The sequence below is a fragment of the Haemaphysalis longicornis genome, unplaced genomic scaffold (assembly GCF_048455015.1).
Source record: "Haemaphysalis longicornis isolate Haplotype H1 unplaced genomic scaffold, Haemaphysalis longicornis Haplotype H1 scaffold_12, whole genome shotgun sequence".
In the NCBI taxonomy this organism is placed as follows: domain Eukaryota; kingdom Metazoa; phylum Arthropoda; class Arachnida; order Ixodida; family Ixodidae; genus Haemaphysalis; species Haemaphysalis longicornis.
In genome coordinates this window covers 87024218-87042354 of record NW_027526225.1, presented here as the reverse complement: position 1 = coordinate 87042354, position 18137 = coordinate 87024218, and the positions used below count along the sequence as shown (strand labels likewise).

General features: G+C 45.8%; 1 protein-coding gene across 1 annotated transcript in view; it reads left to right on the top strand.

Annotated features, from left to right (window-relative positions):
• The first annotated feature begins 1405 nt into the window (after positions 1-1405).
• The window catches only part of Pur-alpha (Purine-rich binding protein-alpha), a 138845-nt gene continuing 122113 nt past the window's right edge, over positions 1406-18137 (top strand). The window contains exon 1 of the mRNA XM_077693659.1: positions 1406-1708. Coding sequence (XP_077549785.1) covers positions 1666-1708 — 43 coding nt within the window. The 5' untranslated portion in view covers positions 1406-1665. The remainder of the gene's footprint in view (positions 1709-18137) is intronic.

Sequence of the window (18137 nt, the reverse complement as noted above, 5' to 3'; positions counted from 1 at the left end):
CCTTCTGGTGTCTTCTGGCTCTCTGCTGGTGCAGTTGTGTGGGCAATGGGAATGACTGTTCATTGTTGGGATGATGGCTTTGGTCAGAGCTAGTGCATGCAGTGGGAATGATTGCCAATCATAATTTGAACTTCTAGATACTTAAATTTTTGGAAGCAAAAGCTTCAGTATATCAAAATACCTGATACTGTGGCTGAGGTGTGCTGTTGAGCCCTAAGTCGCAGGGCAGATCGGCTGCTTTTCAGATTTAGGTGAAAATGCACGCTGGGATTCTGGAGCCCTCCTCTGTGCTGCGCCTAAGTCGAGGTGGGTTAAACCGCATGATCTGAATGTAATGTATTTGCTGATGGCTCGTTAAACAATATCCTGGAACCCCCAAACTTAAAAAATGACTCTTGGCCTCCCTAATTCAAGGGGGTCGGCTAGCTTTAAAGTAGTGCCCGGGGCATTTTGACAAACGTTGCTTTTCTAGCCAAGGATGATGGCTAGGTTAAACAGCAGTGGATTGAAAATGCTTGCCCCGTGATTTACAACGTCAGATGTAGCTCTTAAATTGGTTACGACGAAGTGTTGCATGAAATTAGCTTTTTTTTTCGTGGCAATTATGACAAATGCTTGTGCTGGAGAGGTGCCCTGCTACATGGAATTTCTATTACTTCCAATGGTAGAGCCCACATTTACACCTCTGCTTCAAAGGTACATCAGAATCGCTGGTATATGGTATCGGGTGCGCGTTTTGACTTGCCAGGCAGTTCGCATGTAAATGTCGTAGCGCGTATCAAACTTACCCGCCGCGGTGGCTTAGTGGCTAAGGCGTTGCGCTGCTGAACACGAGGTCGCGGGCTCGATTCCCGGCCGCGGCGGTAGCTTTTCTGATGGAGGCGAAAAGCTAAAACTCCCGTGTGTAAGATTTCGGCGCACGTTAAAGATCCCCAGGTGGTCAAAACTAATCCGGAGTCCTCCACTCCGGCGCGCCTCATCGCCTGTGTTGCGTCGGCGCGTTAATCCCTACAATTAATCAATCAATTAATTCTATCAAACTTCCTAAAGAAGGCAGTTGCTCGGAGTATTGTGTGTCTGCATTCAAGGACGACTAGATGTTCAAACCTCATGACAGCTGGTGACGGCGCTGGTATACAACGGAAGGAATTTCTTTTTAGTGATTCTCTGGTTATGTCTAACTCGCGACAAAACTGAGAATACACGCGCCGAATTTACGCAAAGTAGAGGCGCTATCGTTTAAAAATAGCAGGTACGGTCGTTTGGAGACAGCCTGCACCTTTTCTTATTTCCGCAAACGGTCGCCGAAGAGCAGTGAGCGGCTGTCGTCTGCAACATCGCTCCGTGCTCGAGCTTCTTTTTTCTTTCTACGCGGCGCAAGCGGTCGGCAGCGACGCTCCCTGGCCAAGGTTCGAGCGTGTCGGCAGTTTTCTTGCTCTTTTTGACCGCGGGAGCAATCTCTTGCCGGACAGGCCCACTTTACTGCGCGTCTGAAGAGCAGCTTTGAATGTCTGCACGTTGTGCTGCTAGCAGACGACACCGAGAGACCGGACACCGTTACCTTGGTCTCCGATTGGCCGAAAGGCTTTAATTATTCATAAGGCTCACACGAGGCCCGTGCCCCAGCGCCGCCGGGGGGGAGCGCCAGTAGTTTGCAAGGGCATCATGTCGGATCGAGAAAGCGTCGATGAGCAACATCAGTCCACAAGTACGTAGCCCAACTCGCACGCATTTCTTTTGTGTCTGTGCGCTTGTCTGCATGACATCGTGGCAGGGCCGCTTCGAAACTCCCGTGCCGAGTGCGAAGTGCGTTTCTTTTTTTTTTTCGCGAGTGTCTCCCGAGCTCGCCGCGGTAAGATGGCCGTGTCAAGTCGGCGCACGGGTAGCGACGCAGTCTTGGACGGTGTCATTTTGACAGGTTCCGCTGCTTGCCCGGGCTTCGGGATCCGCAAATGCACCGACCTGTGACTTCCACGCTGTGATTGTCACAAAGCTGCGGAGTTGTGGCGAGAGCTGACGTCGTTAAGCCTAAAAAAAACTACTGTTTCTCACCAGAGTTGAGGTTCGCGTCCATCGGCGTCTCACCGCGTGCTGTCTTATTTTTGCTCCTGGCCGTATCAAGTCTTTGACGAGTGTATTAAATGTTCCCGAGCGCTCTTATTACTGCTACCAAGGGCGGTTAAGTGCTGGGAACCACTTCAATAATGCCTATGCCGGTAGTGAAAACTACGGCTTGCGTTCGTTTACAATCGCTCTCAGGCTGCGTCTTGCACGCTCGCGATTCGAATGCAGTGTTAGCTTTTTTTGTGACCGATGCAGTAACTAAGCTTTGCCTTGACATCCTGAGCACTTGACCTGAACTTCAGAAAATGTCTCTGTGGGAGCTCCGGTGCAACTTACTTTTTTCGTACGTGTAGCTGTATGTCGTTCTGTGCACATCGTCGTGATGAGGAGTCGACGCCCAGATCTGGCTGCTTTATTCTGACTAAAACTGTGTAAAGAACGTGCATTTCATGATTTGTATACGGGCGTTCAGGGTAGCACGACTCATCGTAGTCGTGCAGAGCTAGCTCGCACCGGCTGCGTTTGAATGGCACGGCACCTCCCCCCTTGTCCTTCTCGCTCAAAATCGTCTCGGGTTGCGGTTCGTTCTCCTAGGCGTCTTGCTTGCTCGACGGATGCGGTCACTGCACATGGCCCCGCGACTTGGCTCAGAGTTTGGGCACGCGACTGGCGCCGCGCTCACAGCTGCTCGCACACTGCTCGCATAGCAACACGCGTTCGCGCGCAGCATCCATTCATACGCTGCTCCGGACGCCGTCTCGCCGGAGATCGATCGTTGCGCCACCGGCGCGGAATTTCGTGTCGCGTTCCGAGTGCACTAACTTAACTTCCTATTTATCCAGGTAACTCTGGTACTACTGTTCTGTGGTACTACTGAGCCTTTGCTTGTTCTTGGAAAGCCGCCTGCGCTTTCTCTTGCCGGTTTTGAAAATGTCCCGCTGCGTTGAGTGAAATACTTCGCATGCCGGAAGTGGGGTCGTTTCTTTTTTTACTTCTCGTTTATTTTCCTCGGCCCCTGGTACGCTTGCTAGTATCGCTTCTTCCTGCAGTCCTGCTTCCCCGTATCGCGTTCACGCCGGACGCAATCTTGAGCAACATATGCGAAGCTTGCGGCGGCCTTCAGAGCCGCGCGCTATCGCGTCGGCGAATGCCGGAGAACGAGTCTCGGGTGCTAGCTCTCGAAAAAGCTCTCGTCTTTGCATATGCACTCGCTGAAGGTGCCGCTCTGTCCAGCGCTGGCTGGGGTACGATGTCGTCCCCGTTTTCAAGGTCCCGGCGTGGGCCGTTTTATCCCTTTTGTGAACGAGATATGACAGCAGCTGACGGAGCGGGCCACAGCGCAAGTTCTTTTTGTTGGCCTCGTAGTTTGCGTAATACCCACAAGGTGCCACCACCTGTCGCAGTAAACAGCTGATGCTGCACGCCGGAATTCCTTCGGTCGTCTGCAAACACGGCGTGATTTCTCGGCTGTATTATAAATACTCGTAGACCGCAGCTCTTCCTTTTATTTGTTTTATTTAAGGTTACCCTCAAGGCCCGGGCAGGGCGTTACAGAGGGGAGTGGGCATAACAGGTACAGATATACAACAAAATAATAAGCATACAAGGCAAAATAAAGAAGGAACAAGAAAACAACAAAATGAAGACATAAGGCGCAAAAAAATCACAATAATGTAGCCTGTGTAGAATAGCGAGATAGCATTTGAAAAACGATACCTAAGGGACATAAAAGGGAAAAAGGCACCATAAAACTGTTCATGATGCGATACATATTTGGCAAAGATTTGGCTACTTATATGCAGAGGCAGAAATAGCGAGGTCGGTGAACAGTTAGAAACCAACGAGAAAATGACAAGGCACAACAGCGCTAAAGAAAATTTCAGAATCAAGTATTATTACAAATGTGGGTAGTCAAAGCTGATCTAAACAACTTATTTTTACGGATTAATACAAGCGGTTCGGGAAGGCGGTTCCAATAGGTGATTGCTTGGTGTAGAAAAGAGTAATAGAATAAATTTGCATGACAATGAATAGGTTCAATTTTATGGCGATGATCTAAGCGATGAGATATGAAAAAGGGACTTGATAGGAACAAATCATAAAGCGTATCGTGTAAAAAATTTTATGAAATAAACACAAACGTATCTGGCGGTGTAAAGACAAATCAAGTAGTAGCAACTGTGATTTCATGGTCGTTACACTAGCTGTGCGATGATATTGGAAAGGATGAAGCGGGCGGGGCGGTTTTGGATGGACTCGACAGATGAAGCTAAATATGCAAGGCCAGGGTCCCATATAGAAGCGGTGTATTCCAGTTTCAAGCGTATAAGAGTTTTGAACAGTTGTAGTTTCAGCGAAGATGTTAGACCAGAAAAGTTCCGTTTTAAATAGCCCAATGTGTGGTTAGCATTGTTATGTAGTTTATATGCAGTTTCCAGGACAGATTGGATGATATATAGACGCCTAAGTATTTATAGGAAGTTACGGTCTCAAGAATATTCCCATTAAGGGTCTAAGTAAAAAATTTTATGAAATAAACACAAACGTATCTGGCGGTGTAAAGACAAATCAAGTAGTAGCAACTGTGATTTCATGGTCGTTACACTAGCTGTGCGATGATATTGGAAAGGATGAAGCGGGCGGGGCGGTTTTGGATGGACTCGACAGATGAAGCTAAATATGCAAGGCCAGGGTCCCATATAGAAGCGGTGTATTCCAGTTTCAAGCGTATAAGAGTTTTGAACAGTTGTAGTTTCAGCGAAGATGTTAGACCAGAAAAGTTCCGTTTTAAATAGCCCAATGTGTGGTTAGCATTGTTATGTAGTTTATATGCAGTTTCCAGGACAGATTGGATGATATATAGACGCCTAAGTATTTATAGGAAGTTACGGTCTCAAGAATATTCCCATTAAGGGTCTAATTAGTGCTGTGGGGCATTTTTCAAGTTACTTGCATTACTTAACATTTATTTGTACTAAGTGTCATCAACCAGTCGTTACACCATGCAGAGATCATGTTAATATTGGACTGAAGTATGGTGGAATCATTATCAGATGTAATCTCAGTGTAAAGAATGCAATCATCAGCGAATAGGTTAATAGAAACTGAACTTTACTAGGCAGGTCATTAATGTAAATTAAGAAGAGCAGGGGCCCGAGGACAGAGCCTTGGGGAACACCTGAATATACTGGAGAAAAAGACGATGTGGTTTGGTTAACAGTGACAAACTGAGAGAGATTTAAGAGGAATTTATGTAACCAGGCAAGGACGGTAGGATCAAGGTTGAGTTTACTTAGTTTTAATAATAATAGTTCATGTGATACCTTGTGGAAAGCTTTGTCGAAATCAAGAAATATGCAGTCGACTGTGGAACCGTGGTCAATTTTTCTGTGAAGGGAGTTCGTAAAGCATGCTAGTTGAGTCTCACACAAAAAGTTTTTACGGAAGCCGTGTTGTGAATCGTGGAAAAAGGTGTTAGAATCCAAGTGGTGAGATATTTCCAATGATAAAATATGTTCCAAAATTTTGCATAAAATGCAAGTCAATGAAATGGGGCGGTAGTTACTGGCAGTACGTTTATCAACACTTTTATGGACGGGAACCACCTTGCCTACCTTCCAGTCACTCGGCAGGGTGCCTGTGAGCAAGGACTGCTCGAAAATTTTATACAAAATAATTGAGTACTCTTTAGTGTTTTTCAAAAACTTGGAATTTATATTATCAATACCAGAGGCTGAGGAAAGATTAAGTGTATCAATAATTTTAGCGACGCCACATGGATTAATAAATACGGGAGGCATGTTAGAAAAGTCACTGCTATCAACTGATGGATGAGGTGCTTGCTGGCATTTCGAAAAAGAGGTTACAAAAAAATAGTTAAACACTGAAGCACATCGTTCATCCGATAGCACGACGCCATCACATGAATGAATGGTGATAGTGTCTTCCTTATGACCATTCACAAGTTTCCAGAATTAGCGTGGTTTGTTTTTAAACATAGTGGGCAAAGTTTGTGTGTTGTATGTGTTTGGCCTCACGGAGCGCGTGAAGATAGCTTCGATTTGCAGCATGATGAGTGCGCCATTTTTCTGGAAGATTAGAGCGCTTCGCGTTTCGGTATGCACGCTTCTTTTTGTTGGCTAGTCGCTGAAGATATTTGTTGAACCAAGGGAATCGGTTAGTTTTAATGAAACAGAGCGGGATATATTTACTAGTTAGATTGACTACTTTTTCTCTGAAAAGACACCAGTTGTTCTCTAACGTCCGCGTGGAAAAGTTGTCCATGAATTCGTCAAGAAATACGGATAATTCAGTGTCTCTGAATAGACACCAGTTGCGCTCTAACGACCGCGTGGGAAAGTTGTCCATAAAGTCGTCAAGAAATATGGATAATTCGGTATTTATATCAACATAGTCTGCATAGTCTGCATACCAACATAGTCTACATCCCATGCAGGATACAACGAAGCAGAGGCGGGGGGGGAGTTGTGTTATGGGCCGACTGCTCGAACCTATGTTGACGCTTGCATAGCTTGATTCGTTACACGTTTTCCAAACGCCGTCCTTCCCAGCAGGGCCGGTGCTTACGTTTGAAATGCACGTATAGTTTGATTCCATAGCCGTTTTCCAAACCCCGTCCTTCCTGTCGGGATAGGTGCTTACGTTTTGAAACGTGTCGTCACTTGGCGTAATCGTAATTAGCATAATTGTAATGTAGTTCAGAAAACCGGGGTGAAGTGTACTGCTTTATCCTAGCATACAGCTGTGCCATAATTTGCATGCGAAAATTTGCATCAAAGGCAGTTTCATTGCATGTATCTTAATTCCCAGAACCGTAGTTTTCTGTCTAAGAACGGATGTTGATTTTAAAACTGTAAATTAATCAATCATCACCACCGCCATCATTGACCGATTTTGTAAGTCCACTGCAAGACGAATTAAGGGCTCTCCAATAGCTTCAAACTACTCCTGTCGTGCGCTGTCTGAATCCATTCCTTTCCGCCGAATTTTCTCATCCCTCCACTGATTTTTCAGTTTTAAAAACTTCTCACCTCAGGCGATGTCTGTCTTGAATATCGATTGCTTTTGAGGACAAGCTTTTTTCCGCAATGAATCAACCCTCACTACCTGGTTGGTGGAAAAGCTTTGGAGCTCACTCAAATATTGCTTAGAGCAGCGGGCCCAAAGCATTTCTGTATCGTCTTCTCTCTTTCTCCCAAGGATTCAGTTTTTGTGCCATCTGCTGCTTTGTATCATGGCAATACTGTAAATCTCTTCCCTACAAAAGAGCTCGCAGGAGGCAGTGGTCAAGGTTCATTTATGTTATTAAAGGCGTGGGTCAGGGGCTGAGAGTTTAAAAAAGCCTCAACTTCTGTTAAAGTGTAACTCTGTGTGATGAACTAGGGGCATTCCTAACGACGTATTTAAGCACATTTTGGTATACCGTATCAGTCTGTCGTAAAAGCCTCCCTACCAGGGAGAACATGGGTAGATACACATCCACTGTATGCTTGATGTCATAAGAAAGGTGAGGACGTTGGGGTGCTTGATAGTCTTCCACAGCCTTTGAAGTACTTTTGAAACCCGCACATAAGTTCTTGCATCGTTGCTGTGTAGATGGTTTTACGTAGCCTGTGTGTACAAGATTTCAGCGCACATTAAAGATCACCAGGTTGTGAAAATTAATCCGGAGCCATCCACTATGGCATGCTTCATCGCCTGCGTTGTGTCGGTGCGTTAAACCCTACAATCAATCAATCAAATTCCACAGCCCATGCCGGGACACAAACCTATGCAGTGTGCAAATCAAGTTTTCCGTTGCTAGGTCTTTGACTAGCTCCGAATGAACAGTTCTTATAACTGTGCAACAGAATAGCACAACGCACGCCCATCCTTGGCCTCTTCTTTTCACGTCAAAGTACAAGAGCCCGGCAAAACCAACTCCGCTTACAGAGAAGGGAAATGCTTGGTTGTTGGTCTTTGGGTAACAAAGGTGTTTCTCGAGCTGTGGGCTTTGAGCGCAGTCTTTGGCAGAGGAAACGACATTGCATGTCTTTTTTTTACTGTTTTATGAAAGCGTGGTATACAGGACCTCTCGCAAACTTGGGTCAGGGGGTCTCATACTCCTCCATGTAGGCCCTGCCTGTGTGTAGAGCTGTTCTCCGTAGAAATTGTTTGGTACTCTTACCCGAACTTGTAACAACCTGTTGTCATCAGCGAAAAGGGAAGCGGTTTCTTGCTGGCAACCGTCCACCACCTACCTGTCCTCCGTGTGAAGATGATCTTATAATGATATTCCTTGGCGATTGGCATGTGTCCAGTCATGAGTGGTCAGTCAAACTCCACTTCTTTCTTTAACTTACAGCTAGGATGTCTTCTGCTCGAGTTTGTTCCTCATCCATAAGCGTTAATTTCACCATCCTTCATCTTTTTTTGGCACGTTGGTTTGGCCGTTCGGGGTGTCAAGGAAGGCCTCCAGTGTCTTGTCTGCCCCATAAATCATCTTTGGAAATTTGCATTGGTTGTAGACCTTTCCAAGCGCTTCCCGAATGCGACCCAGCCCGTATAACTCTGCACCTGATTTTTAAAGTGAAGATTTTTTTGCCTCTGATAGCACCTGTCGACACCAAACGCACTGCAGGAAAGCCAATTTTCTTTGGTGATGGTAAGGATCATGGGTGAAGAAGGGAAAGATGGTTTAAACGCGAAGCTTTCTCTGGTTGAAAGCTAAGGTCTTCAAGGTCGAAAATCCGAATCGTTGCGCCGAAAATGCGCGGCAGGAAAGCCAACTCGCACGATGGGTTTCACAAAGGCACGTCAAGCGCCTCAAGAAAAACACTTCCTGCGGTTGAAATCGAGCCTGGGTCCCTCGCGTTATGAAGCCCAGGTCTATACGATTGCGCCATTCCAAAATGGCTGAAGCAGTTTGGATTTTGGACTTTGACTGACTTTGACTCCGTTCGCATGGGAGAGAGCATCGCGTTTCAACTGCAGGGTTCGCACAGGTCCTTGAAAACCTTGAAAACCCTTGAATTTAGACGTGTCAATTTCAAGGCCTGGAAAGTCCTGGAATTTTTTAAGGGTCCTTGAAAACCCCTGATTTTTCTGGAGAGAACCAATGGCCCTATCTTTTCATGAACCCATAGCACCTATCTAAATGTGCATTAATGTTCTTAGGTATTGGGCAATAACAAACTTTTGCATTGTGTTGAAAAAGTTATAAATAATCCCAGATAAAACATAAGCTGGGGACCTTGAAAATGTGTTTTCTGGTCCTTGAAAGTCCTTGAAAACCCTTGAATTTTTGCTTTTGAAGCCCGTACGAACCCTGCAACTGTCTTTCTCATAAGAAAGAGGCTTTGATTTTTTTTCATCTTATGACTTAGGTTAGCACTAATAACGTATCGAAGATATTTGCGTTCATCCATCCTTGGTAGATTTTCATTACTTGGTCTAAAGGCAGGCTCATCTTGATTTCTGCACATTTATCTGCACATAATTTGCTGCGCGTGGCTTTCCGAGTGCAGGTCCTGAGGCATTCTTGAAGCAACGTTCTCCCGATTCATTGAACAAGACGAGGTCGCCCGCAAACCTCAAGTTGGTCGAATACTCACTGTTAACTCGTATTTTTGACTTCTCCCAATTCAGCCTCCTAGATGCTCCCTATACAAATCGTACATTGTTTGAGAGGTGCCCTTTGTGATCGTGAACTTCTCACTGTTCCAGTAGAACCTCACTTATATGTTTTGAATGAATTTATTGTCAAAATGTAAAGGAGAGACCACCAGCAGGCGTAGTTTGTCTCACCTTGGGGTGGACACCGGAACGCCTGCTGGTGTGGGTGTGTGGGGAATGAAGAAAGGGAGGAGACAGAGAGGGGGAGGGAAAAAACGTAGTGGCTGAGAGACGTATCACATAAACGTGCCGTGAGTATTGCAAGAACGTGCTGTTAAACATGATAAAAATGACATAAGCCATGGTTCAGACACAAAAAAAGTGAAGTTAACATTTTCAAGTTTTAAAAATATCTGTGACACAAGCTTGGCGCTTCTTCTGGTCCTGTGGAATGACATTGCCCTTCACCAATTGTTAGATTGCCTTGTCTTTGTCCTCATTGCCGAAGTGGCTCAAGTAGCTTTGTGTAATGTCCAGTTCAATTAGGTTCGAAAATTGAGTTCAGAGTCAACAGTGGCAGTCCAAACTCATTCGCGATAAGTATTTTCTCCCGTGCCGGTCCCTTGTTGACTACCCAGAGAATATTAAGTTTATCTTGCAAGGGGGTGTTTTGCACGTTTTGTACCCTATTCGCACGTTCCTGTGCGAATAGGGTAGCGACAGCTGTGGTGGTGAGAATAATGATCACTTTTATCACTTTGGCGATGTTTTTTCATTATTTATGCTTTGTAATTGCAACGTATAAAGCCTGAATGTCATGGTATGGTATCACGACGTATTAAGTTGGATTGTTGTCAATGCAGGGTTCGCACAGGTCCTTGAAAACCTTGAAAACCCTTGTATTTAGAAGTGTCAATTTCAAGGCCTGGAAAGTCCTGGAATTTTTAAATGGTCCTTGAAAACCCTTGATTTTTCCGGAGAGAATCAATGGCCCTGCCTTTTCACAAGAATTCAAAGTGTTTGTCGTGGATTTTAGGTGCTAACAAATGTAAAGAAACATCGTAACAATCAAGTTTCAGTGTATTGCGTAAAATTACAAGTTTGGTGGGAGCAGACACTTGTCAATCCAATCCATGTCACGATACAATCCAGTGAAAGCCAGCTTCTGTTCTCTGTCTTGCATCTTCCATATAGTCTGTGGACGCATGCTCGTTGCATGTTTCCTGTGCCTCATACGCTCCATCTGCGTTTGCTTTTTCGTGCAAATGGTGGACGTGTACATTGTTCATCCTGCCTTGCAGCAATACTTGCGGATTTAATTTTAGCTGATACTTTTGCTGACAAAGGAGGAGATGCAGGCAACATTAACTAAGTTTTAAAATCGAACAGCCTCAGCAAACACAAAGGAAAAAAGAAAAACCTCTAAATACCAGCCATGAAATAAAAAATAAAGCTGGGGAAGCATTTACGAACCCGTTAGCAACTATCTAATTGTGCACTAATGTGCTTAGGTATTGTGCAATAAAAAACTTTTGCATTGTGTTGGAAAAGTTATAAATAATCCCATATAAAATGTTAGATGGGGACCTTGAAAATGTGTTTTCTGGTCCTTGAAAGTCCTTGAAAACCCTTGAATTTTTGCTTTTCAAGCCTGTACGAACCATGCAATGGAAATTTTAGTGAGACCATGCTACCGTGACGTAGTAGCTGGGAAAATGTAATGATGAATTTACAAGCAGGGTTCTACTATACTGAGGGTTATTGTGCCTTTACTTCCCATCTGTATGTCCTCCAAAAACCATTTTAGTCAACTGAACTTCCTGGTCTCTCTACGCTTCCATTATAGCTGGGTTTCCACTTGTCATATTCTGTGGATATCTTGATTACCTGGTATGGTTGATCGGTCAGCTTCTCTAAATGCAGCCTCTTCCCTTGGTTGATAGGAATTTAGCGTGTCTCTCATTATCATCTTGATAAGGTATCGGTGTACAAGGAAGATTAGGTTTCTGGATGTGTAATTCTTAGTCTCTGTGGCTTAATGACTTGTACATAGGTTGGCATTTTTCTAGGCTAGTCACATCTTTGAAGTCTAGAAATACGAGAGTAATTTAGTGCGCTCCGTAGTTCAATATTTCCTCCATCCTTGGTGGATCTGTGGTTATCGCCATCTCCTGCAGCTTGCCCAGTCTTCAGCTACCTGAGAGCCTTTTGCACCTCGTGTCAAGTTCGGTTCCCTGCCCCATCACTACCAGCGCACAAATCCATGGATAACCTTTCCCCTATATTGTCCGTGTTGTTCGTTACGCTGCAGTTTGATGTGTTTGTGCGTATATTCTATGTCTGCCAATAACAACTTAGTTTCTTCCTAACTTCCTCCCTTTTTGTTGTTTTCCAATCGTTCGACTTTTTGTGGGCATCAGTGTCACTATCTTTGCTTCTTTCCATCAATTTCGACACCTCTACGATCTCCATGAGCGCCCTCATGCTTTACACTTTCATATTCCTACATTTTATGAGTGAGTCTTCTTGTTTTCTGGAAGAAAAAAAAAGTTTCTCTGCCTTCAACTGACTTTTAACTTTCTTCTGCAGCTACTGATGATTGTTGTTGTCGCGGTCAGGTTGTTGTCAAGTGCAGGCACGTCTACCGGACCCATAGTCAGATGATGTATTACGACAGTGTCTCAAACCGGTGGCCGTTGAAATGCAAATACACATTTTCAGTTTTAAGGTGAAAGCAAATTTCCTTGTCTTGTTATGAAAAGCGGTGGCGGTGCCCGGTCATAAAATTGCATCTACAAACACGCGCCACGCCTCAGAAGTAAAGCGCAAAAGAAGTGGGCGTTTCGTTGCCTGGTATGCCTGGGCTTGCACGTAGCCCTGTGAAAGGAGGGGGAGGGGGGGGTAAATCAGTTTGGTCTGGGCAGGTTGGCTTTGGAGATAACATTAGAGCACTAGGTGTGCCACTTGCGAAGCATGGCACTGCAGTTGCAGCCTCAGATAGCAGGTAATACATGTAGGAACACTTCCCCATGAACTATGTATATTAAAGTGACCAGACATATCAATTTAGGCGGGACATGTTTCAGTTTTGCTGCTGTGGTACCGGTCCCGCTGTACCGGCAGCCTGCATGCGGGACCGTGGGTCCCGACTTTGGCCAAAAGTGTGGAAGACGTGTGTCAGGCCCTGTGTGGTGGTTAAAAAGCTCGAGGATTGGAAGAGCCAAAAGAAACCGTTCGAGGAACTTGAAGAAAACAGCGCAGCAAACAACAGGACATAGCAAGGAATGCACAACACAGCGCCTGTGGTTTGTGCTTCTTGCCTAAACTCAACATGACTGCTTTCTTGGAAGTTGGGGTGTACCAACAAGCCGCTCAGCGCACCCTTTTGCGTTTGAAGAGTGGTGGGCGGGTGTGCTTCAGGACTTTGAAACAAATGACGTGCCTTGCAACCATATCAACACAATCGTCAAGTACAACGTGTGCTTGTTTGTCACAGATGCACCAGTGGAAAGGGTGTTTTTTTTATGAATAAGATGTGGACTGCAGATAAGACACAGCTTCATTTAGCCACACTCAAATCAACGGTGTTGTACATAAGGCGAATTTGTGCATGACGTGAGCGGCACCACAGACACAACAGAAAAAATAAAGAATCGTTAAGTGCAATGCATTCAAGCAAGAAGTGGCAGTTACTGGCCAGGAAAAAACCTGGAATACCAGGAAGGTCACATTGTGGAATGCTGTAATACAAAATACAATTTGTCACGCTATGTGCCATATTCTTCCCCCCCCCCATGTCCCACTTTGGGGTCAGATGAATGTGGTCACGTTAACTATGATGCTTTACGAGTAGTCTTAGGTGTTTTTTAGCTCACATTTGCTGCAACTCGAAAGTACCTACACTTGCAACTGGTGTTGTGTTTTCTGATGCGTGCAACAATATAGCGGGGGGAAAAACATTTGATATTCGAAGCCATCTTTCCTTTTTAGCATATTTGTATTCAATGCAATTAGAAAATCTCAGTTTGAACACTTTTCACAAGTACGAGAAGATGATCTTGCAAAACTGTGCCCCGAATGCCCACGTACCTTAAAGGAGCCATGAAGAGAAAATACATCTTCGTTTAATTTGAAAGAACAAGGATTCAGTATCTCACTCAGCTTCATTACAGCCACAAAAGATGTTTTTTAACGAAAAAGCAAGAAGTATTTAAAAACTTTCAAATTTTGCGCCACAGTGACGTGTTATGAGCAAGAATGACGTCATACGGGCCAACAATAAGACGTCATTTTCAGTGCGATAACTGCACGTTAGCGTTCAGGTGATGCGGTCAAATGGAACTAGAGGCCCCATTACAGAGGTCCAGTCATGTTTCGTCGCAACCGGTCAGTTAGGCGGCCGCCAATCGCACAAACAAGGTTCCATGACGTCATAGAAAAGTTGCGGGAAATCGGCTTGGGGGTCGCGACTGCTGCACACGTTTTCTTTCATATCTCCGTTATTTGTTCGAGGGTTGCGATGATATTGCTATCCTTGTTATCGGGAGTAAGCAGTCTTTCTAATAAACCAAACTTGTATTTTGTCTTCATGGCTTTTTTAACTAGTGGCCTAGAAAACTTCCAACATCATTTCGGTACGGAGACAAGGTTCAAATCTGAAAAAGCAAAGAATTACATGCACAGAAATATTTTGTTCGCTGCGCACAAGTCATTTAAGGTACCAAAAATATAATAAGCCATTTAGACTCTGATCAACATGAATAACATAGTGGATGGTTGAGAAATGGTCACTTGTAGATATACCGCAATGGATATCTTCAATGCAGTAATAAAAGACGTGAGCAGTGCAACAAATCTGTATTTAGCTTTCATGGAGAGGCTTAACCTTGGAATGCGCAACGCATCTTATAAGATACGCCATCTTTCGCATTTTTTAACTTGCACCTGGGCCTTTTGACCGCCGAGAAATGCCCACTTTATAGTTTCGGACACCTTCTAAGCCTTTTTTCAAAAAACTCTAGCTCGATAACTGGCCGCATGGAGTTCCAAATACAGTTTGAAAGATGTATTCGTCCACCGTAAGCGCACCCGGCGGGTCTACACGTACCTCAGAGGGTGTATGTTATACTTTTTTATGGGGTATATGATACATTAATACCTACTTTATATGTAGGCATACATATACCTGCATATGCTGAGCACGAGGTCGCGGGTTCGATTCCCGGCCGCAGTGGCCGCTTTTCTGACGGAGGCGAAAAGCAAAAACGCCCGTGTGTACGAGATTTTGGCGCACGTTAAACATCCCCAGGTGGTCAAAATTAATCCGGAGCTCTCCACTACGGCGCGCCTCATTGCCTGCCGTCGGCGCATTAAACCCTACAATCAATCAAATCAAATCAACATATACCTGCATATAAATGGGTATATGCTACAATATATATGTAAGTTATATGCATGTAATTTCATAACCCTGGGAGAAAAAAAATTTTATTCGTGCTTCTTGTTTTTAGTCACAAACTACAATGTAATAAAGCATTAGAATTTTTATCTCTTGTTTTCATTGTTTGGGCATTACAGGGTTAATTAGCACCTGAAAGGCATTTTTTGGAAACTAGAACGAAAAATCTTAGGATATTAATTAGTGAGGAGTATTTAGGAAGCTCGAGATTTGCTAGTGATGCTTTGCGTTAACTGATCCTGCAGATGACAGCGAGCAAAAAGTTGTGTGGTTGGCGCAGAGCGAGCAACATACTTAGAGACAGATATGAAGTCTACTGCAAGTAGTGTTAAATAGCTGGCTGCGAAACAGATCCTTAGCATGGGCAGAGTCTTCCAATACTTTTTGGCACTGGCATACTGGAAGACATAGTCGAGGACATTTATCTGGGGCCGTTCGTTTGCCATTGAATCAGTGCATGGTTACTCAGACCAGGAAGGAGGAGCCAGGTGGGCTCTGGAGTCATTGTGGTGTTTGGTGTGTTTCATTTTTTTTTTTTTTTTTGGTGGTGGTGGGGGGGACTTCAGGCTCTCAGCATGCAGGGCGTTTTGAGATGCTCTAATTTGAAAAAAAAAAAAAAAAAAAAGAATCTGAAAGCATTATAGTCTCGTGGGCGAAATGTTTTCGCCGAATGTTACTAGATGTATGAAAGTTGTTTCTACGGGTATTGTGGGCGTCCCATCTTTCTGTTTTTAGAGATGAGGGGCCCTTGGGTTGTCTGACTCGTTCAGGCCCGCAGGTCCCAGTTCGGCATGGTGTCGGACTAGAGACTAGAGATGACTGCTTAGGAGGAAACTGTACAGGAGGTTTATTCTACATGATGACAGTCGAGACAGGAGAACAAGAATGACACAAATACATTCGTTTAAATAGAGTTCGTATTCCCCAGATCCCTGACTAGGGAATTTAGCTTCACACAAGTTGTCCTATCAGGTGGGCAGTGGATGACACTTGACTTACCGCCCACGACATGAGGCGGGACTGATGCACACGGCCACTCGGTCGATGGAAAGGGTGAATGACCACGTCATCGATCATGTGTTGTGCCGGAGTTGCACCATTTCGCGCAAGTCTTCATTTTGGAGGCCCCGTGAGAACGAAATTTCAACTCGGCTCCCAGCACGTGAAGACGAGTGACCTCCTGCTCTCGCCGACGGTTGGAAACCGAAGAGCTTGGGCACTTGAAACCGCAGCTTCCTTTTGGTGGACCCTTCTATCATACGAGTATGAAGGAAAGTGGCCCGCAGCGTCTAGCGAACCGAGGGCAGAAGCCGCCACTTGAAACCGCCGCCGCCGTTGGCGCCAGCGTTTCTTGCCGCCTCGTGCCTCTGGGTGATTCATCCACGTACACCTCGCTAGAGATCTTGCGATGAATTTTTCCCAGGCCCGTGTTGGCCGATCCTAACACTGTCTGCCAAAACCTCGGCGGCCGCAGCGTCGCGCAGGAAGCACAGGAGCGCGCCGCGCGGTGCTCCCTGCGACGCTGGTGACTGCTGCGCCGTCGGATGAGGCATCGGCGGTTGCGAAGCTCGGATTAAGGCCGACGGCGCCTCCACGTTATAAAAATGCCTCTGTTGGGGGAGCTCTGCATGTGCGGTTAGTCTTGTTCGTCTGCCTTCGACAGTTCGACTGCCGCGTGCGCAGCTCCAACGGAAGGTTCTCCAACGGACGGATCTCCGTAACCCCCTAAAGCGGGATTCACACGACGGAGAAACCCTCTCGTTTTGGCCCGCGGGACCCGCTCACGTGACCGGTTTTAGGCTCCGCCCCTCGGTGGGGATAGCCCGCGGTGGCTCCGCGAAAGAAAATGCCTCCGCATGTTTTCGCTCGACGGCGGTGGCCCTCGGCGGGGAATGGAACCTGTTCCTCGGCGCTGTCGTCTGCTAGTCACTCCGCGCAGCTCCGCACGTGTGGATGCGCCGCCAGGCCGGATAATCCGGTCACGTGCTGTTGACGTCACATATCCGTCCGCCTCCGTGAGAGGGTTTCTCCGTCGTGTGAATCCCGCTTAAACAGGTTTGCGGAAGGGAGGCCGAATTCGGCCGGGGAGCGACTTTTTACGGAAGACCGTCATTAGAGAGTTGTAGCAGTCCGTCCGTTCCGTTGTTACCGGGTTGCCGGGACCGGTCTGCGCCTGCGCGCGCGGAAGGGCGAGGAGGCGCTGACATGGCGAACTGAAAGTTGATTCTTTCAGTTCGGAGGGAGGGGGGACCTGAAGGACCACGAAAGTAAATAAAACAAAACAAGCGAAGGAAAATTTTATTGCTGCAGTGAGGTGGATGTCAAATTTTTCTTCCCGGAAACTTACTCCGCCTTCGTTTTTTCCCCTAAATCTGACCAATTAATATAAATCAAGACAACAGAAAGCAACGTTTCTAGATTGACAGAAAGAGCCGAAGGCAACAATTTATACGAGTGATTCCGTGCTGTTTCATTTTCCAGTTGTTTCAATAATTTCTTCAGAGAAATTACATACATGAATCCAAGCCGCGTATGGCCGGTGCGTAGCGTGCGACACAAAAATAATTATCGGAAGTCATTATTCGTTGATGAGCATGGAGTTGTTGTCTTCGCCGGTTGCTTCCTGCCCCGCCCCACTTCCCCCTCTTTTGCGTAGGCCCGTATAGCCAGCATTGTAGCGAAAAAGGAAACAAGAGCAGCAGCAGCAGCGCATAGCTTGCCCGCGGTAGGCTTCTAGACACTCTACCCGCGGAGTGGGAGGCGCGCGCATCAACAGAGTGGGCTCGCAGCGCCGGCTCCTCGCAGCGGCCGCAGGCAGGAATCTTAGTAAGTATAGTAGAGAGGAAACTGCGCCTGGTAATCCATGTCATCGTGGGGGTTTATGGGAAGACCCCCCCTTTTTGGCTTGGGCTTGGCATGACAATTGGATTCGGAAGCGGTTTTAAGGATTTGCTTTCTTCACTATGTATTCACACGTCTACGAGCTACGAGGAAGCCGAAA